General features: G+C 45.4%; 1 protein-coding gene and 1 long non-coding RNA gene across 18 annotated transcripts in view; one reads left to right on the top strand and one right to left on the bottom strand.

Annotated features, from left to right (window-relative positions):
* Positions 1–1,746: 1,746 nt before the first annotated feature.
* LOC308566345 lies at positions 1,747–11,487 on the bottom strand. Its single transcript, XR_014000146.1, has 3 exons — positions 11,248–11,487; positions 10,848–11,016; positions 1,747–2,342 (listed from the first exon to the last, which is right to left on the bottom strand). It is a non-coding gene; the product is annotated as an uncharacterized lncRNA (long non-coding RNA).
* The window catches only part of DCTN1 (dynactin subunit 1), a 29,709-nt gene continuing 13,193 nt past the window's right edge, over positions 5,287–21,802 (top strand). For 3 of the 17 annotated variants that reach the window (XM_081156535.1, XM_081156524.1, XM_081156533.1), the window contains exons 1-5: positions 16,041–16,354; positions 18,077–18,322; positions 18,589–18,667; positions 18,821–18,855; positions 19,562–19,582. In XM_081156535.1, coding sequence (XP_081012661.1) covers positions 16,322–16,354; positions 18,077–18,322; positions 18,589–18,667; positions 18,821–18,855; positions 19,562–19,582 — 414 coding nt within the window. In that variant the 5' untranslated portion in view covers positions 16,041–16,321. Of the gene's footprint in view, positions 5,584–16,040; positions 16,355–18,076; positions 18,323–18,588; positions 18,668–18,820; positions 18,856–19,561; positions 19,583–21,802 lie in introns of those variants that run through there. The other 14 variants (XM_081156532.1, XM_081156530.1, XM_081156529.1 and 11 more) reach the window with 9 other exon arrangements.

Genomic DNA, 21,802 nt, shown 5'->3' with positions numbered 1-21,802 from the left:
ATGTCTGAGGAATTCCCTTAATTTCCAGCCAGTTCATTACGGCAACACAAATAGGTGTGTGTGTATGTTAAATGTTGCATCCAGCATTTTCAGTTGCACTATATCAGGTGGACTTTCTGTGATATTTAGTTCTCTAATTGCCAGAAATGAAAGCATTCAATTTTTCCTTTCTCCCTCCTTCCCTCCTCTCCTCTTTCTTTCCTCCTTTTGCCTGTGGGTAACCAATTGTCCCAACACCATTTGTTGAATAGTGTCTTTCCTGCACTGATAAGTAAATTTTGTCAGCTTTCATTATTTTCATGTGTATGTGTGTTCGTTTTAGTTCTAGACTCTTTTCTGTACTTAAGGTCTTTTTTTCTATTCCGACATCAATGCCACATTGCTTTAACTACTATAACTTTAAAATAAGCACTGTCACTCTCACAATTGTGTTCCTTTTCTTCAGGAGTTTCTTCGCTATTTTGGCCTTTTGCTCATCTCTACAAATATACTAATATGTTGTCATGCTTCTAGACTATCCTGATAGGATATTAATGGGAATTATTTTAAATATATAGATTAATTTGGGATAATTATGATTTAAATCTTCCTGTTCATGAAAGTGTTATATCTCTCATTTATTTAGGCTATCTTTAATGTCTTCAGATACAATTTTATAACTTTAGGTTGTGCACATGTTTTCTTAAGTTTATTGCTAGGTGCATCAGTTTTATTTAAAAAATATATTAACTTTTTATTGTTGGTTATAGAAATGCAATTGATTTTTATATTGATTTTATAGCTAGCCAGCTTGCTAAATTTTAAATAATCAATTCTAATAATTTTCCGATTCTTTTGGTATTTTATATGTAAGTCATTATATCATCTGTGCAAAAGGACAGTTTAATTTTTTCCTTTCTAATCTTTAAGCCTTTTATATTTTTCTCACCTTATTGTATTAGTTATGTCCTAGAATACACTGTTAATTAGAATCAGAGATATTGGACATATTTTTATTTTTTATTTTAGAGAATCTAATGAGATCCTGTATTCTTTTCAAGGGTCTATATTTGTTTTAACAAAAACATCTCTATTTGTAGATAAAGTTTTTTCCATTTCTACAACAGAACATGAGTGTTCCTAAGTCCCCAATTTAAGAGTATCATTTTATGGTTGTTCTGGCTTATCACTCATTGTGGATTCTTCTTATTACATAGTCCTCAAGGTCTCTGGGACCATCCTAACACTGTCCCCACCTCTACCCCGAAAGAAATGGGGAACAGCAGGTCTGATGCTCCCTGGGCCACCTTGTCTCCCCACACTCTCTCAGTGTGTGGTAACAAAGCCAGGCAATGAAGAATATGCATTAAATTATTTCCTGAAGGCCAGACCTGCTAATAAAAGTATAACAAAGCAGGGGGAAGAAGGGTTGAAGTTCTATCTCTTGACTGTTCAGTACAAAAACCACTGGCCACATGTGGCTATTGAGTACTTGAAATGTGGCTAATGTGAATGAAGAACTGAATTTTAATTAAAATTAATTTTAATTAAAATTAAAAATGTATAATCACTCCTGTTATTGGAAAATGTCTAAATATGCTTTAAACAAGTTGCACGCATGAATCTATTTCTTCAATTGTAAGTTTTATGAAATCTAAAGTAGATCAAGTATTTCCAATGAAAATTTACCGTCTGAATAGAGAGTTGCTGTAAGTGCAAAATACACACTGGATTTCAAAGATTTTGTGCAAAAAAAGAATGTAAAATATCTCATTAATATTTTTATCTTTATTACTTGTTGAAACAATAACATTTTGGATCTTGTTAAAATTAATATCACTTGTTCATTTTTACTTTTTAAAATTATGGCTGCTAAAAAAATTAAGATTATATGCCTGGCTGGCTTATATAAAATTTAATTTTAATAATTCTGTCCAAAATATCTTTTTAAAATTTATTAGCCTACATCTTAACTAAAGACAATTTCAAAATTTCTATTTTTCTTCCCATTGGATAGTACTTTTATAGCTAAGCTAAACGCTTCTCTCCCCCACACCTGCTCAACCCCCATACCTGGATTTGTCACCTTTGACATGCTCTCTGCCATCATCCAATCCCCCCTCCCAGTCTCTCAGCCCGAACACCACCTCCTTCCTCTGGGAAACAGAATTCCTCTCCTCAAGGGCCAGTTTTCCTCTTGTTCCTTCATGTTCTGGAATGCCAAGAGTTCCACTCAGATGAGCACAGATGGTCTCTGTTCAGCATCACAGTTTGGGAGGATGGGCTCCAGGCATGCAAACTGACTTTCGGAGTCCTACAGTCCTGTTCAGGCTCCCCCATCCGAGGAAGCCTCAGGTTGGCACCTATGAAAAGACACATAGGGCAAAGAAAATATGAATTTCCCTGAAGACCACCAGCCTAATCCAATGTAAAGGAAACGGTATTTCCCAATTAGCTCATCCTGTCCTTTAGACTCATTGGGATGCCCTTTCATGATGCTGAGAAGCATTCGGGTCTATCCTGTTTCCCCACCCCCTTTCCACCTGAGGCCTGGCAGCTTCACATGAAAATTCAGCACATCTGTTAAGGATTGTTAAAGCTACCCAGCCCCCCTTCCTCCTCTCTTCTTCTCCCTTCCCCTCTCTCTCTCAAATCAATAAAAAAAATAAAATCAAGGGACTTTAATTCTATGATGACTCAGGAGATGTTATAAGAGAATAGTAATGCTGATACCAATAAAATAATAATAATAAAGTAAAGCCACTCAAAAGAATGACTCCAGCTCAAATTACAAAAAAATACACCTTAAAAAATTTTCAAGGTACATCTAATATGGATAACCTCCATAGGTACTAATATGGATAATCTCTAAGATATATTGTCCAGTGGAGGTAAAAACAAGGTTCAGGAAGCTGCTGTTCATATCTAAAATGCTCAAGTTTTCAGAGACTTACTCTGAAACAGCAAACAAAAAACAGGCATCAAAAGTTGCTTTGGGCCCTGGCTGGTATGGCTCAGTTGGTTGGAGCATCACCCCATACACCAAAGGGTGGTGGGTTCAATTCCAGGTCAGGGCACATACCTAGGTTGTGGGTTCAATCCCTGGTCAGGGCATGTGCAGGAGGAGGCTGATTGATGTTTCTCTCTCACATCAATGTTTCTCTTCCTGTCTTTCTCCCTTCCTCTCTCTAAAATAAAAACAAAAACTCCCCATAAAATATATCCTCAGTGAGGATTAAAAACAAAACAACCCCCCCCCCCATCAAATTGTACAATTTAAATTCGTGTATTGTATGACATGTGGATTATATCTCAATAAAGCTGTTTTAAAAAAACATTGCTTTGGGTAGGGATCTTGGGGATGGAATGGGTGGGATATGTACTTATGTTTAAAAAATTATGTGCATATTTACAATAGCCAAAAGGTAGAAACAACCCAAATATACATTGATGGGTGAATGGATAAACAAAATATGGTATATACATTACATGGAATATTATTCAGTCTTAAAAAGGAAGGGAATGCTGACACATGCTACAACATGGATGAACCTTAAAGACATAAGCCAGATACAAAAGGACAAATACTGATGATTCTATTTATAGGAGGGATTTAGGATAGTCAAATTCAGAGACAAAAAGTAGAATGCTTGTTACCTAGGGCTAGGATGAGGGGAGAAAAGTGTTAGTACTTAATGGGTTTCATTATGTACTTAATGGGTTTTATTATGTTTCATTATGAAAAGGTTAGAAAGTTTTGGAGATGGATAGTGGTTGGTGATAGTTGCACAATAATGTAAATGTACTTAGTGCTACTGAGCTGTACACTTAAAAATAGTTAAAATGCTCTTATGTTATATGTATTTTCCCACCCACAATAAAAATATGTATATGCAGTGCCTTTTATAACCTATGCATTTAATTTTTATACAATTCCTCTTTAATTAAAGGGGGTGGAGGCTATTTCTACTAAAATTATAGACGTATTTATTATTTGACCCAGATGTATCCTATAGATATACCTCTTATTCTATGGAATGGCATATGTACAAGGCATATGTACATTCCCTCACTGTTTGTGACAGCAAAAGACTGAAAACATAGTATCCCACTAGAAGAAGCCGGTTAATTAAGTGTATCCATGCAATAGAGTGCTATGCAGCTGCAAAAAAGAATGAGGAAGAGCTCTATTTACTGATTTAGGAAGATCTCCAGGATATATTGTTAAGTGCAGAAACTAAGGTGCAAGTGTATATTGTATGCTAGCTCCCTTTTGCATAAGAAATGGGAGGAATAAGACAAAATATTCATATTTGTTTGCATTTACATAAAACATCGAGAGGATAAGCAAGAAACTGATAACAAGGGTTACCTGCAGTGGGCAAGGGGGAAGAAGTGGATGGGAACAAGAGTTGAAGGGAGATTTCCCAGTGCATTCTTTTTATATTGTTTTGGTTTTTTTTTGGATCATGCAAATGCATTAGCTATTCAGAATAATAATTAGAAATACTCAGAAGATGAAATGGGAAAAAAAGGGGTAGCCATGGAAAGGTTGCCCAATCCATCCTTTCTACCATTTGTCCCCCACATCCACCCACCACCAACTTTATGGATTTTTCAGGTTGTTTTAAATCTGAGGTTAACCTAGATAAACATAACATCACAATAATTACATTTCAAGCTCTTTACATAGATTCACTTAATTTTCCTAACCTAATCATACAGAGACTATCATTAACATTCTAATTTTACAGATGAGGAAACAGAGGCACGGAGAGGTGAAGCAACCAACCCAAGATCTCACACAGCCAGAAAATTGCAGTTAGAATTTGAACCGCCTGTCTATCAAATCCTGGCTCTCCCAATATCCTTGTACAAATATCTTTGAACACTTGCTCTGTGATGGCTTTTATTTCTTTGGCTGCATTATTAGAGGTGGACGCATTGGGTCAAAGGGTTTGAACTTTTCAATGTTTTCTCTTTTTAAATAAATGCCAACATGCCTTTATGTAAATTTGCGTTATTTTATATTTGCATCATAAGGGCATGAGAATGCTTGTATCCCCACATGGTGGATGACACTGAGCAGTAGCAAAATTTAATTTTTTCCCCAAGCTAACTGGCAAGATATGGTTTATCACTATTGTTATGTTTAGCACTCAAAAGCTTAGCGACTCTCGCAGGGAACCACGTCCCGGAGGCAAGCGAGCCCTCTCGCTCTTCCGCGCTGCCTCCTACCCGTCGGCAGAGGGCGCTGGCCGCGACGCGCCTCCCTCCTGTGGTCCTAAGCCGCTTCCCACGCACAGTGCGCACGCGCATATTGCACTCCTTCAGGTGTCCATCTTTGTGCCTGATCGATGTCTTTTCGGCCTCGCTCAGGGCACAGTTTTTAACCCGGACCTGTTTTCGGGGAAAAGTAGAGTGTTCCCTGGACCCGGAGCGCCTCTGGCCTCCGGGGCGGGAGAGTCTGGCGTGGGCCTAGAGGGGTCGGCCGGCGCGTCGGGCAGCCCACACGGGTGGGGCGGGGCGGGGCGGGACCGGCTAGGTCTTGGGCGTCGCTAGCCCGTGGGGCCGGATCCGGGCGCGGAGCCCCTGACCCGACAGGTACGGAGGCGGCGACCCTGCCAACCGTCTCCTTCGCCGCCCCCCCCCGCCGCCTGTTCGCCAGGTTCCCGGCGGTGGACTGGGGCTGGGCGCTGGCCTGGGGGCAGCGTGGAGCCCGGTGTGCGGGGCGGGGGACGGCGGGGGTGGGCCGCGGCGGGGGGGCTGCCCTTCTGGGTCCCGGCTGGTCCCACCGACCGAGCGCTCAGCCTGGCGGTGTTCTCAGGGGGGCAGAGTAATTGCGCCTCCGAATTCCTCCAGAATTGCAGGGGTCCCCGCTTTTTTCCTGGGCGAGCCCGAGGCACCCCTGAACCCATTCCGAGCCACAGGTTTCCTGAGGGCACATGGTTGAGAAGTTTGTGTCAAACAAAAATAACAAAAAACATAGAGGACTCAAGCCTGGGGGGCCCGGGTGTGGGTTTGGTGTGTCTGTGTTTCCCACTGCTGGGGTCCGCCTTAGTTGGAGTTGGCAGGATGACCCTTCAGAAGTCATCTGGCACATCCCTCTTGTCTTGATTTAGGCAGAACCACAGCTAAATCCCACAGATGAGGAGCTCCGCTGTGTTTAAGAGAAAGTGAAACGCACTGTCATGTATTGCAGTGAGGGGAGCAGCAAGCCCACATTGACCACCTACTAATCGAGTGTGCTTAAGGCCCTGAGGGTCAAGGAGCTCTGAGATCGAGATTGACATTCTTTACCGGGTGCACTGCCAAGGCCTGAGCCGTGGGAATGTTAATACAGTTGTAAAGGCATTTTGTGCCAGAATATGTTCAGAAACTTCATGGTTAGTTTTCTCTACTACAGAGTATTTCAGAGCCATTAATATGCTAATGGCATTACCGGGAATCTCTTACTGGAAGTATAATATGGAGAGTGTCCGGGATTTGAGCAGGGAAATACAGTTTTTCTTGGGTGCTGCCCTGTTTAACATCTGAAACAGTCTGGGAAATGCAGTTCCAGAGTTAGAAACTCAAGGTTTGGAAGGGACAGTGTAGGTCAGTATTTTCGAACTTTGATGGTGTATACACCTGGGGGGTCTTGCTAAAATAGATTCTGGTTGGTTGTACATTTATTTCTAACAAGTTCCCAGGTCATGGTGATGCTGCTGGTACATGGACCACACTTTGAGTAGCAAGGTATAGATCACTGTATTGAAAGTCAGAGAAGATGTTCTTTCTGCTTTCCAGAACAAACTGTGTTGCCTTGAATGAGTCACTTCACCTGTCCAGGCCTATAAAATAGAAGCCTGGATGAGATCGCTAAGGTTCCTTTTAGATCTAAAATGCTGTGATTCTAGTTCAGTTACCTTTGTGATAGTTGAATTCCGTCTAAAATATTCTTGCCCAGTGTTCAATTTGGGCCTGAACATTTTCTAATAATGGGAACTTTACTACATATACAGCGTCCCCTTTTACCTTGGGATAGTTCAATAAGGAAGTTATGTTGCTGAAATACATCTTTGTAACTTTCATCCTGTGGTCCTTGGTTATCTCTTAGAATCAAACAGAAAAAAAGTGTAATCTGTTAAAAAGGTGACTTTTAAAGTATTAGATGACAGATGTTCCTATCAAGTTTTCTCCAAACAAAATTGCCTTTAGTACTCTATGATGTTGTTTCAGTCCCTTTCTTTTAAATTTAGTTCTGCATGGAGTGTAGTGGGGCTTTAGCTGGACTTTGAAGGATGGGTGGGGCTTGCAGGACTAGGGAAAGCATCCTAAACAGCTGACAGTAGTGCGGAGATGACAGTGCATAAGTCAGATCCAGGATTGTTTGGCTCAAGAAAGAAATGGTATGTTAGTGAAAGATTTTGGGCAGGTGAGATATATGGGCAAAGCAATATTTTAGAGTGTGTAGTTTTACTGTGGTGTATCATGTGGTTGGAAATGGGGAAGGAGAGAGGCAGGGAGCCAGATATGCTTCATATTTCAATAATAGAGGACTAAGTTGCTGATAATAGTAATGTTTTATATTTGTGTATAACATTTTACAGATTATGGAACCTTTCACAGGCATGATTTCATTTGACTTATTAACCCTGTGAGGTAGGCAGAGCAGCTGCTACCCTTTGTTACAGATAAGGCACCAAAGGGGGAAAATGATTTGCCTTAATTCTGGAAGCTATTAAATGGCAGACCAAAGTGATGACCATGGTAATGGAGGAAAGAGAAAGGATGAAGGAGGCAATACTAAGTAGGAATTGACAAATTGGATGTGACTTACACGAGGGTACAGGGGAGAAGTTGTTAGGGAGGAGTCAGAATAGTTGGGAAAATCATAATACCATTGATAACTGCCACTGTAGGTTTTACTCTGCTATCTTTTATCATTGCTAGTGGTTTCCTGGAGTTATAGTTTGAGAGGGATCGTAGTAGAGGATTCCAGGGAACTTGGGCTGTCTGTCCCATACCAAGGGAAATGAGAACTGGGTCCTCAGTATCCCTTGAGAGATAAGTGATGAGCAATTCACTGATTCAGATGTATTTAGGGCTTGCCATCCTGGAGACTCTGAATTTGGCTTTATATCATTTTTCTTTTGAAGTTCAGGCTAGTACTAGTTGCACTTGACCTCGCCATCCTTCATCCCCAGGGAGGTTCACTGAAGCAGAGACTGGACCCTTGTTTTAACCAGAGCCTCACTAAAGCTGTTTTCCCAGATCTTCACTTTCTCAAGAGCCTAGAGGTCTCTGTAGTCCTTTTACCCAGAAACATAGAGATTGAGATTTAGTGTTACTACCAAATTCCATAGGGCCTGGGGCTGTCTCTGCATTTTTAGTTTCTTGGGCTCCTGTCTGGAGAGGAAAGAGCTACCTCTGTTGGAGTGTGTGTGCATTACTGCATCACACACTGAGTGTGACTGGTAATTTCTTCCATGGTGGTGTTCTTTAAGGGTGGAGCTACTCTGTAGGAAAGCTGTCAGAGCCAACATATCCCCAGAGCCTGGTGTAAGTACAGGCTTCTAGTCAACATTGAGTGTCTTCTGTGTTCAGTGCTTAAGATACTGAGGTGAATAAAAACTCTTTGCCCTGGAGGAATTTGTGATGGGATAAGGGAAACCTTATTTTAAATAAAATATGATATCATAAGAGCTGTGTCCAAAATGCTGTATGATGGCAGAGGAGGGAATAACTAGCTCTGCATGGAGATGTCAGGGGAATCCTCAGGAAAGAGGTGATAATTGAGCTGAGCCTTGAAGATAAGGAGAGAAAATGGCCTTGGTGACATTTGCAACATTTGCAGAGGAGTCAGGGGGAAGGTAAGTAAATCCAAGTGGCTGGAATATAAGAGAACTTTGGGATCAAAGGAGGGGTGATTGGTGAGATTAGACTCATAACGAAGCCAGGTGTTGTTTTTGTTTGTTTGTTTTGTTTTTATATGTTTTTATTGATTTTAGAGAGAGGAAGGGAGAGAGAGAGAAAAACATCAGTGATGAGAAAGAATCATCAGTCGGCTGCCTCCTGCACTCCCCATACTGGGGATCCAGCCCAAAACCTGGAATGTGCCCTGACTGGGAATCCAGTTGAATTGAGTCGTGACCTGGTTCATGGGTTGATGCTCATCTGCTGAGCCACACCGGCCAGGCAAAGCCAGATTTTTAATGGCTTATAGTGCTATACTAAGAAGGTTCAGTTTTGTGGGCAGGGAAACCACTGGAGGGTTTTAGGCAGGGAAGTGATGAGATTGTATTTGGGGCTAACTGTGGAAGTAAACTGAAAGGGGAGAATTTGGATCAGGGACATTAGGAGACTCTTGTAGTAACCTAGACATGGTCTAAGGCCTAACTAAGGATAGCTCAGTGGGGATGGAAAGGAGGGAATGAATCTGGACACTGTAGAGACAGAATTAACCTGACGTAATGACTAATTGGTTGTTGAGAACGAGAGAAGGAATTGCTGAGGATGACTCAGTTTTCTGTTTTGGGTGGAAGGTGGTGCCAGTAGTAAGGGAATACAGAGGAGAAGCGGGGAGGATAGTGTGTTTTGGATCATGTTGAACTTGGGGGGCGAGGGCCTGTGGCCCTTAGCAGACAGGTGGAAATGTGGGTCTGAGGTTCAGAGAGTCTGTTCCTAGGGGAGGTAGGTGTAAGTGATAGTTGATACTGTGGGACTAAATGACCCCAGCCACGCTTATAGAAGGCTGAAGAAGACAGAGGAGGTGAGGATTGGTATACAAAGTGAGAGAGAATGTTGTCCAGGAAGCTAGGAGAGGAAAAATTCCAGGAAAAGGATCAGCAGCCTCAGTTGCTACAGGGAGATCAAGTAGGATGAGCTTGGAAAGTGCACCTTGAGATTGGGCAGTTAGGAGGCTGTGGTCACCAGGGCTCTTTTACTTTTTTAGTGTGAGCAGCTTCAGTGGAGGGGTAAGGAAGGGAGCCAGGAAGACTGAAGAATGGATGATGAAGTGAGGGTAGAGAGCATGTACTCACTGAGTAGTTTGGCAGGGAAGGAAGGAAAAGAGATGGTGGCAGTTTGTGGAGAATGTAACAGAGACTAGAAGCAGTTTTTCTAGAATAGAAATCTTGAGCATAGGTTATCTAATGATGTGTAGGAGCCAGTAGAGAGGTTCCAGTTGAAAGCACAAGAGAAATGATTGTTAAATTGGGCCCTCATAGAAGGGTGGAGGAGTTGGCCCTGAAAAGAATGGCTCATCGTTTCCTTTGAAGAGGAATGACAGAAGAAAGGAAGGAATGTAGGAAGAAAGAGGCAATGACTATTGCAGCTATATCTAAATTTGCAAAGGAATTCTTATCTAATAGGCTCAGTTTCTTTCTCAGTGAGATTATGTGCTGAGGGGTGAGGGTGCTGGTGTGGGCTCAGACAGGAATAGGGACTTGAAAGTAGTAAGGGAAACTTGAAACATCCACCCAGAGGAAAGAGAGATACAGCAGACTTGAGATACCCACCAAGAGTGTTGAGTACCCCCAAACTACACTGTAGTCTCTCCTTCCTCTTCCTCATAATAATAATGGCTTGCATTTATTGAGCGCTTCATACCAGGCACTCTTCTAAGTGCTGTTCAGGCATTCTTAATGTGATTTTTACCACAACCCTGTTAGGTATTGTTATTATCTCCATTTTACAGTAGAGGAAATTGAGGCATGGAGGATTACTTAGGCTCAATAGTACTTGTGTGTTTGATGAATCTCTTACTTTTGCAGAAATGGCATTCCTTTCCCTGAGGCATCGGAAAAGGCAGAAATTTAATTCCAGCTCCCAGTATCTGGACCTTGAGGGGCTGGAGTCTAGGGCTGCTGAGGAGGGAGTCTTACCATGCCAGCCTGTGGGCGTGATCATGACTTGGGTGGGCAGGGTGGTGAGGTCAGTGTTGCTGCTCACGTTTCACAACTCTGTAGGGAAGTCTGAAATCCTTGAGATATCCTCAGCATCCTGACTAGACAGACAAGCCTAGTAGTTTAAGGTAGGCTGAGACTGTGTCACCTGAGATAGTGAATAAGAAAAGAGATCTTGTCTCTGTCAGCCAGAAAAAGAGTTTTTTCTGCCATTATGGGACTAGAAAGACCTATAACCTTACATAATAGCATAGATAACTAACACCCACTTTTTATGTTTTCCCCATTGGTATGAAAGAATTTGCAGATAAGGTGCATGCCTGACTTGAATGAAAGGGGAAAATGGTGGATGACATGGATAGAAGAGAAATGGACTTACCTTTTTTTTGCTGCAGCCACTGGAGCATCATTTCCCTGTCCTTCCTCTTGAGGTTGCCATGGATACGCCTTTGCGCGGTGACTTGACATTGATTTCCATTATGATCGGGTGATGACGTGAATTTAAAAAGAGAAAGGACAGAATGCTCTGTTTCTGGGGAGTGGCCAGGGAGCTGCCCGAAAGGCAGAGCCCAGCACAGCCCAGGTGGCTGTGGCTTTGTTGGCTGCTTTGGCTTTTGCTGAAGTTGTGAAATGGTGCATCTTTCTTTTTAGAGCGCAGGCTCAGGGTTCCCTGTCTGCAGGGTCCTAGTGCCAGGGACTTGCTGGTTGACTCACGGGGAGGAACCAGCAGGAACTTCAAATAGGCTGTTAAGTATGACTCCTGCTAGCACTGGAGGGTTGCAGTTCTTGAGTACATACGTGCACTCCAGTGCCTGTTGCCTTCCTGCAAAAGGTCCTTTATTGAGGATAAGTGAGGCAAGCTGTGTAGCTTTCCTTGCTGGTTCTTGGAGGTCTGGGCCCTTTGGAGGTTGGCCTGGCAGTCACTGGGTATTCCTGGAGTAGGTGGATACTTTGGGAGGGGGTAGAGCTGCATGCAGATTGGGAGTGGGCTACAGACATTTCCAGGGATAATGAGGAGCTAGAGAGGTAAAGAAAGTTCATTTAGGGTCTAGGCCCTCTCTGTATGTGATCTGTAAAGCAGATACAGGAGTAGGATCTAGGAACAAAAGGCTCTGTATGTGTCTTTTTTTCTGGGTTCCTGTGTGTATCTGGAACCCAGCCTTCCAAGCTTCCAGCCCCCCAGCCTCCATTCCCCACTCAGTGAGCATACTCTCTACTTTCCTGAGGGACTTCCATCCACACTTATTCCCTTCCCTGCTAGTGCTTTCAGAGATGCACAGCTTAACCCTGACCTTAAGATCTGGATCTTGCTAATTATCATTCTGTTTCATTTTATCTCTGTAACCAAACTAGTCTGTGCCCAGTGCCTAATGCAGTTCAGTTCAAGTATGTGGACCCCACTGTCAGACTGCCTGAATTTCAAACTAGCTCCTTTATGAGTGGGATCAGGGAAAGCAAACAGTTGAGTTAGGCCAGGGTTAAGGTTAGGTGAGGTGAGACAAGAGGCAGTCAAAGGCTTAGAGGATGCTGGGGTGCCAGTAAAAGCAAGATAGAAATGGTGCAGTCTGGGTGCCAAAGAGGCTTTTCCTCATTTTTTCCTCAATTCCCAGCAATGTACCTGTTTTCCTGTCATATTCTGAAATGTTCTCCAAGATCATTAGCATCCTATTTATCAGATACAGATTTTTCCTTCCTTTCTTCCTATTTGCCTCTACATTGTAGTAGTATTTAGTATCACTGGGGAAGAAAATGGATTAGAAATCCAGGGAATATCGGTCTTCTCCCTGGCTGAGGGAACATGTAGCTTGGAACTGTCTGTGTGACATGGGGTGGGGCCCAGTGGTGCTCTGAAAGTATTATGTACCTGTCAAATGTGCCCCCTGCCATTTTCTGGCCATGAGACTCAGAGTGAGTCATTTAACTTCTGAGACTCAAGTCCATCACCTGTAGATGGAAGATAATGGAATCTGTTTTGCCTGCATGACAGACTCATTTTGGAAGGAGATAATGAAATACATGTGTACTGTACACAGATAAATTTGCCCCAGAGGAGGCCTTAAGAACAAGACTTACTTTCTCCTAACGTGTTCAGTTTCCCTTCCTATCTCCCCCACCCAATTCTGTTAATGTTTTCAATCCTCATTCTTCCATTTACTCATGCTTGAAAACTTTCAAGTTTATTCATTCATTTACTTATTCCTGCATTCATTTATTTATGCAACATTTGTGTTCCTACTGTGTTGTGCGCAAGTCATCATTGATGTACCCTCTTGATCATGGTGAAGACCATGTCTACAATTCCTTGAGCACATGTTCTGTGTCAGGCACTGTGCTAAATGCTTTACTTCAATCGTGTTGCATCCTCACAACATCCCTGTGAGGTAGGCATTATTTCCCCCTTTTTTCAGATGAGGTAACTTGGGCTCTGAGTTAAATATCTTGACCAGACTCATTAACAGGTGAGGAAGTAGGAGAACCCAAGCTGTACCCAAGTCTCTGTCTCCAGAGCCCATATAGGCCCACTGCCTCTTTTTCCATGTCTGATCTATCTTATGGCCTTCCCGGGCTTTTTGGAACTGTCTCTAAATGGACTCCTTTCCTCTTCTCTCTCTTTCTCATGAGCCTGGTTCAGACCCTCCTCACCCTTCACTCATTATCACAGCAGCCCTCTTGCTGTTAACTCCATCTTTACCAAGTTGCTCCTGTCTCCGTTCCATCTCTCTCTGCCACCAGTTTGATCTTCCTAAAGTAGTTTTCATTATGCTAGTCTACTGCTCAGGAAGAGACTGGTTTCCTGTTGTTATTGCATCAAGGCCATCTATCTCTATGTGATGTTTAACTCCCTGACATCCATATTTATCTTCTAGTATATCTCAATATTAATGTGTCTATTTAGTCAATGACTATTTGACTCCAGGAGCTAAGGGTGATGGGATCATAAAGAGAAAATGTTGTGGGCTCTGCTTTAAAAGGCTTGTAGTTTAACAGAAGAACTCATCTTAAGTCCTTCACTTCAGTCCAGCTAGTCTTCTTTGATATTCCCTAGTGAAGCAAAATTGTTTGTCTCTACTCACACTGTTCACAACTTAAAGTGTTTGTAGGTCTTTCCACATATCCAAAAAACAGCCCCAAATTAGAGGCTCAGTGAGGTACCCCTTTTCTTGTAGCTCATCTCTCTCTTGTCTGTAATCCTTATAATATTTATTGTCTAGATATTTTATTTTAAGACTTATATACCATCTCTTGTCATGTCAGGTGATTCTTTGCACTTCTTCAGCTTCTGCACTTTTTACAAAGCACTTTTATGTGCTTTATCTTATTTGAACCTCATTACATCAACGTCGACAATTATTCCCACGTTACAGGAGAAGAAACAGCCTTCAAGAATTTAGGTGACTATATATACCTGTGTGGCTAGTGAGTTGTGAGGTTGTTCTTAGATCTGAGCTCTTTTGACTCTCTGAAGGCAGTGTGCTCTAGAGGAAGAACATGAGCTTGGAAGCCTAGAGATGTGTGAAACAGTGAGGATGTGCAGAGGGTTTCAGTTCAGGTTTTAGTTCCAGTTTTGGCTCTAGCCCTCACCTTCTGTGTAACTTCACAGAAGTGGCCCAGTTCTCTGAGCCTCAGTTTCCTTGTCAGCATTGTTCCTGGCCTGCCTTTCTATGGTGTTACTGTGATGTCCAAATATGATGATAACAAAATCGTTATTAGCTAACTTTTGTTGAATACTTACTAAATAGCAGGCGATGTTTTAAATAGTTTACATGGATTATCTCAGCTAGTCCTCACGGCAGCTCTCTGAGATATATTCTTTGATTGTTCCCAGTTGACAGATGAGGAAATTGAGGCACAGAGATGTTAGGTAACTGGACCAAGTTTATGTAGCTACCAAGTGGTAAAACCAGGAATTAATTGAATGGAAGCAGCCTGAGTCTGAAACCAAAATGCTGTGTCGACTATGAAGTGTTCTGAACATGTGACATCCATGCTGCAAGGACCTGCCTGACCCTGTCCACCTGTGTAATGGTGTTTAGGGAAGAAAGGAGGCACCATGGAGATTTTGCAGGGGATGAGAGAAGTGGTTTCGTGGGGGATCTCTCAGGATTGAAGGTGTGGAGAAGTGTTTTGGGGCCTAAGATCTGGCTGTTGGCTATCATTCTACTATTAAGCTATCTGGCCTGCCTTAGAGGGTGGAGTGGAGGAAGACTCAGTGGAGCCCTGTTCAGACTAGGCAGGTTCTCTAGGCTCAGTGGATCTAGATCCACACCATACCTAGAGGAGCCGTAGATCAGACCCAAAGCCAGCCTTGTTGGCTACTTAGTGGCAGGGACTCTGATCTGTTGGTTCAGAGTCATGCTAGATGGGTACATGAATGAAGTCCTATCATTTACATAGCCCACTGGAGACCTTTCACTAGAATGTACAGTCTTATTAAATTAAAGATTTTTCAGTATAAAAGTAATAAGTGGTTAAAAAAGTTTTGTGAACTACAGAGATACAGAAAATAAACCATTGTATCATTTCTGTTAAGGAGATGCTTGGGAGGCAAGGCCAAGGGTACAAGGGGCAGGTGGTTGAGGTAAATTGGGCCTTTTGCTTTTGACCATTACCCTTATGAATCCAATTGAACCTGATAATCTTGAGGTTCAGATCCTGACCCTTTATAACAACCAGAAGGGAGAAGAGCTACTTTTGCCAGTGTAGGGGGACTGGGTATTGACTTACTTTACTGTGTGCATGAAGTTGCCTTTGGTACTGCCCTCCCTTCGCTGGGTATTGGGCAGGGCCTAGCTCCCCTGGTGCAGTGTGAGATTGAATTCTAGACCCTAATATCATGAGCTTGGACCCTGAGTCCAGAGTTTAGAGAGGGGAGGGAGAAGAGCACCAGAAAGGGGGGTGTAGGAGCCTTATTTTGGCTGTGTGAGGCCCTGGTCACTTGATGCTTTCGGGCCTGCTGAGGCCTCACATCCCAGTGGGGAGCAGCGTGGTGAGGGGGTGCAGTCTATGAGGAATGTCAAGGCTGTACGCCTAGCCCTAGGACAGTGTATTCTGGAGATGAGTGCTGAGGGTCTGTGGCTGGGCCTACCCCCTTAGTCCCTGCCCTTCTTGTCTGGACCAGGTGAAGCATGGGGGCACTAGGACCCAGAGGCTAGCACGGTTCCTGACAAGTCTAGAGCAGCACTAGCGCAGAGTGAGACTCATCAGCTGGCAAGCAGGATTCGGTGTCTCTGGGTTCAGGAATCCTCGGGCAGCAGAGGGGACTTGCTCCTCAGTCCCCATCTCTGTCCCCACCCCTATCCCAGCAGTTCCATGGACTGGGGTGGGCCACATCTGATGGCTTCTGTGTCTGTACATGAGGGCCTGGAGCCCTGACCCTCCTGCCTAGGTTTCTGCCTTTTCTCTCTGTCTTTAACCAGCCGGGGAGGGGGTAGAGGCCAGGCCGGGTGAGCAACATGGCCCAGAGCAAGAGGCATGTGTATAGCCGGGTAAGTGGCCCTGATCTGTGATGGCCCTGGGAGGGCTTTTGGGAAAGGCCTGGGTGTCTGTGGACATTGCTGTGGGGGCTGGGGAGACAGGCTGGAGCTGGGATGGGGCCACTCACAGCTCTCTGATGGTGTTAAGCTGGACCGACTTCCCCTCCCAGAGTTGAGCCCTCAGTGGGGACTAGTGAAGCCTGACCTTTGACTTTATTTGGACCTCAGGCCAGAGGTTCCTGAGGAGGGGATAGACTATCTTTGGGACTCTGAATGGGGTCGGTGGAGTGGAATGGCTTTTCACTGAAGCCTTTCTTTAGAGCCGCTTTGTTGTTTGTCACTTGCTTTCTCTCTCTCCTGACTGTGATTGAATCTGTACCCACTGGTGTGTCCACCTGGCTTTGAGGGGCTTATTAGGGTTGGGAGGTTGGGGAGAGTCTCTTAAGTTTGGGGCCAGCCTTGATGTCACTGTCAGTTCCTTTTATTGGTAGGTCTGTGAGAGGCACCCTACATATCCCAGGTATGGTTTGAGGTCCTGGAGCCCCTGGGAGCTCCTAACCTTCCTTACCTTCTTGGATAAGCTCTTTGGGGAAGGGAGTTAGGGAGTGATAGGCTCTGGCATGGCCCCCTTCTGAAGCCAAGTGAGGGCACTGAGAGGGAGCCTGTGGAATCATGAGGACCATAGTGTCACTTCTTCACACCTCATTCATTTGTTTGCTGCAAGGCCCCTAGTTCATGGAGCTGCTATTGCTGAAAATGGCTTAGGTGTGATTTTCTTCTAAACCATGGGCCTATTTGGAACCTACTTTCATGTTGTGTCTTGTCATCACTGGTGTGTCAGAAGCCCAGAGCTTCCCAAGGACAGTGTTTAGCCTATTTCTTTGCCTTGTCCATCCTTGGGGTGATAAGCCATCCATTTGGACCACTGGGCAGAGTCTTGGGGGCAGAGTACAAGACAGATCTGAGGAACCTGATTTACCTGGCCTTGTTTTATGTTAGGTAGCAACATAACATGAGGGGAAGGATCTCTAGAGCTTGCAGGGTAAAGAGTTGATAGGACAGTGCTTGGGTCCCGAAGAAGGGAGTTAAATGGTTGAATGGGCTGCAGTGAGGCAGCCAGGAGTGTCATGGTAGGTGTGTGAATGGGGTTGGGAGGAGTCAGGTCAGGAAGGACTGGTGGTGACTTGAGGGCTGGAAGGAAGCACACTTGTGTGCTTCTGGAAGAAAGAGGTCTAAGAGAGCCATTTGAACGGAGGGAAGACAGCAACAGTCGGGAGGGGAACAGGATTCAGTGGGGTCACCCACTGAATCACCTGTCTTTCTAGTTCAGGCTCCTGAGTCAGAGCATTGGGTTGTGGGGAGCCTGGTCTAAACTGAGTTATTTACTTGAGTTTCATTCCCTTGTTGGGGGTGGGGGGCAGTGCTCCTGAGAAAGCAGCCATGTGGTGACATTCACAGATTTGTCAATGAATTCTGATTTGTTATAAAATTTAAATAGAAACTCTTAAAAATTCTGGCAGATTCCAGAGGAGTTTAGAGAAGTCTCAGAAGCACATGTCACTGACATTTTTCAGAAGGGAGTTTGGGGGTTCACTTCACCTTATTAGTGGGGTTCAGAGAAGTGACTCCTGGTCCTTTTTCAGTTCAGGATCCTGACTGGGGCCCTTCTTATGCATTAGGATGACACCCTTGACCTGAGGCCTTTAACTGTGTATATTTGCATGTGTCTTTCAGACAGCCAGCGGTAGCAGAATGAGTGCAGAGGCCAGCGCCCGGCCTCTGAGAGTGGGCTCCCGCGTGGAGGTGATTGGAAAAGGACACCGAGGAACTGTGGCCTATGTTGGAGCCACACTCTTTGCCACTGGCAAATGGGTAGGCGTGATCCTGGATGAAGCAAAGGGCAAGAATGATGGAACTGTCCAAGGCAGGAAGTACTTCACTTGTGATGAAGGGCATGGCATCTTTGTGCGCCAGTCCCAGGTACTCACACCCTACTTCTGTATGTGAACACACACAGGTTCACATGCTCTGTTGCATGTGCAGCTGGTGTGTTGATGCTCCCTTTTCCTGGGCATGAACATAACTCTCTGGTTGGGAGAGTGGGAGGTAGTAGGGGAGGGAAGATTGGACATGCGTCCTTAGGGAAGCTGCCCTGTACCTCAGGCTTGCTTGGGGCCTGGGTAGGGCCCCATATTACAGCATAACATTCTTCATCTGGCTCTATTGAATCTATTCTGTGGCCTCAGATCCAAGTATTTGAAGATGGAGCAGATACTACTTCCCCAGAGACACCTGATTCTTCTGCCTCAAAGGCCCTCAAAAGAGGTAACAACCACCCACTTAAGTTACCACTCCACATTTTGGAGTCCATAGGACTTCTCCCAGAACACAAGGGCCACAGTGGATCCTGAGATTTTTCCCATCACCATCTTCTCTTGTTATAACTTTCATATGTGCCATAATGTTCTCTTTCTACAGAGGGAACGGACTCAGCTGCAAAGACGAGCAAACTGGTGAGTGGTTGGGGTGGGAGTGGGAAGTAATAGAGAGGAGGGGAAGGAGAAAGAGAGGAGGGAGACCCAATGCCAGGCAGGTAGAAGCAGTAGGTGGGTAAATTGAGGTGGTCTTCCAGTCCCCATCCTCCCTAAGAAGGAAGCTTTCTGGGTATGAGTTAGCTGTTTAAGGGTGAGTAAAGGTGGTAGTAATGAACAACTATTAGGGCCCAGAACTTCAGGGTCAAATGGGACCTGGGCTGGGGGTGATAGGAAGGATACGTCTGACCCTAGTATGTTGCTGTCAACTTCCTACCTTTTGGTACCCAAGGCTACCAAGATCTAAAGGGTCTGAGGGGAGGGGTAAGGGAGGAACTAGAGAAAGAAGGAGCTCTCCTGTTCACAAGTGAACGGTAAGGATCTGGGCCCTCTACCACCTCTTTTAGGTGGTATGCAGAGGGCCCATCCTAGCTCCCTTTTGCTATTCTTCACAGGGTGTGTGAGGTGGGGCTCAGACTCTCCAGCTTCTTTGGGAAAGGGTGTGGACATCCTAGAAACTGATCGTTGAGGGACCCTTCATCTCACTTACCTACAGCTTGACAGTGACCTGACTCCCTCTACATGTGCATGCCTGAGTTGGTATTAATACCTACACCCAGGATGTCTGGCCGCTTAGCACAGTGTGACGTCTGTTCTCTAACTCTTTCCTTTCCTGCCCCTCACGCAGCGGGGAATGAAGCCTAAGAAGGTGGTGTGTTTACTATTTGTGCCTGGGCTGATGAGGGTCATGAGCCCCCTCCCCAGCTGTCCTGCATGTCTAGGGCTGCTGCATGCATCTGTGTGTGACCTTGGGCTGGGATGGCCAGAGGAAATGGTGGCCTTTGCTTTCAGAGTTCCTTCGAGGGCTGTAAGGACATCAGGCTCGGTGTCCAGGCCCAGGTAGTATTCTTTAGGACAATCCCTACATCTCACCTCAGGTCTTCTAGTCACAAACTGCAGTCACTTGACTGTAAATAGCAGCAGCATGGCCTAGAGCCTTCACTGGGTTACAGCAGGTTCTTTCTTAGCCTGAGCTTGGGGCAGTGGGAGGACAGACTGGAGGGCTGGGGATGCAGAAAGTACTAAGTAAGGTGGTTGGGCAAGGAGGTGGGAGGTCAGATCACAGTAAGAACAGTCTCAACTTAGAAAGCCTGAGAGTCTGTGTGCCTGCCTCTGGGTGGGTGCTGCCATGAATGCCCACCTTCACTCTGCTCCACCAGTTTTTCCCTGCCTCTTCCTTCCTTTGGTGGTGTGCCTGAGGCCCACCTACTACCCCTTGCAGCCTCCCGTCAACTATTATTAGACTGGGGCTCAGTTCTTCAGTTGCTGCCATGACCACTTCCTCACACCATCCCCTGCCTTGGGCCTGTGCCCAGGCTGTCTCTGACCAGCATGTGCCTGTCTGACCTGTATGTACTGTGTTGTATGTATGATTCTGTGGTGTCCTGTGGCCAACCTGTCTCAGGCCCTTCTGACCTTGCATGGAGAGCTATTGGATGGGGGCAGTGGGAGGGGAGAGGAAAACAATCTCCCTTTTGACTCCTGGTTGATGATGGTTCCTCACTTTGAAGTCTTGCCATGGAAGACCATATGCTGGTATTTGCTTGGGGTCCTGGCTTGGGTGGGAATGGGAATGTAAGAAGGAAAATAATGCTTTAAAGGATGCTGGACCCATTCCAAGGTCATAGAAACTTGGCCTTTTCCCTTGATTATTGTCTCCTGGTTGGGGCTCCCCTCTCACATTAGGGCCCTGGATAGGGGAGAGCATGGACCTGCAGTCTGCTCTCTATGGAGGAACTAGCTCTGGCCACAGCCTGACCGCCACAGCGTGACCTGATGCTGGTGGGGCCTGGGCCATGCCCAAATCCTGGGGTTTTGGCAGCTGCCTGGGGAAATGTGTCAAAGCCCAGCCTGGGCTGTCCAAGGTGGGACTAGGTCCTTTTTGCTTATGGTGCAGTATCAGTCAGATTCCCCCAGGTCTCCCTCTGTAGTGTTCTCTTACAGCAGATCACTTAGGGTGTCTGCTCTCACTCTTAAGGAGAAGAGGGAGCTAACTCCAGAACAAAAGAATGTGCTTTGAGAGGGAGGGCAGAAGAGAACCCAGATGCCTCTGCAAGGTGCCAGTCCTTTCTGGAAGCCCTCAGAGATAGGCTTTAATTGCCTACAGCCAGGGGAAGGTTGAGAGAGGAGCCAAACACTTCAGCTACTGTTGAAGGTCCCCAAGATTTCTGAATCTCACTGTTTGCCCCTCAGAGTTCATGCTGTTGCAGGAGGGGTGCTCTGGTGTGTTTCTGATGAAAAGAGACACAAGTAGAGTTGACACGGTTGTGGGCTGAGGGGAGTATGAGTATGAGCAAGGCTGATGGAGCAGTGAGACCCTGCGTCCCTGCCCAGTGATGCGCTGGCCCCAGAGGGTACCATTTCTGGAATGGCCCCTAGCTTAGCTTCTGGGAACAAACACTTGGGGACGTGGGGAGGGGAGAGGGAGGAGCCAGAACTTGATCTTGGGAGGAAGAAGCGTTGCTTTGTCCAGTCTGGAGGAGAGGAGGAGCCAGCAGAGTCAGGCAGTTGCTAGGTGATGGAGGAGCAGTGGCTCCACCCCCAAGGAGCAAAGGAGGGTGGGTGCATGACGTCAGGTGGAGCTGGTGCTGCGGCCACTGAGGTTGCCATAAGCCTAAGCTGGAGAACTGGGCCGGGCGACTCTGGTGCCCGCAGGAGCCTGGCTGCTCCTCTGCATCTGCGGGGCTTCTGCATCCAAGCCACAGCCATTTGTGGGCTGGGAAGCTGCTGGCCGGGAAGCTGAGGCTGCATTGTTGGGATTTGATGCACTAATCTCCTGTCTCCGCCGCCTTCTCCTCTGTTCGGTCTCTTTCCCTCCCACCCTCCGTCTGTCCTTCCTCTGTGTGTCCATCCTCCTCTGTCCCTCCTC

Source organism: Miniopterus schreibersii (assembly GCF_964146895.1).
Source record: "Miniopterus schreibersii genome assembly, chromosome: 13".
Lineage (NCBI taxonomy): Eukaryota > Metazoa > Chordata > Mammalia > Chiroptera > Miniopteridae > Miniopterus > Miniopterus schreibersii.
Note: the sequence above shows the minus strand (reverse complement) of the source record. Positions and strands in the feature narration are given on the sequence as shown.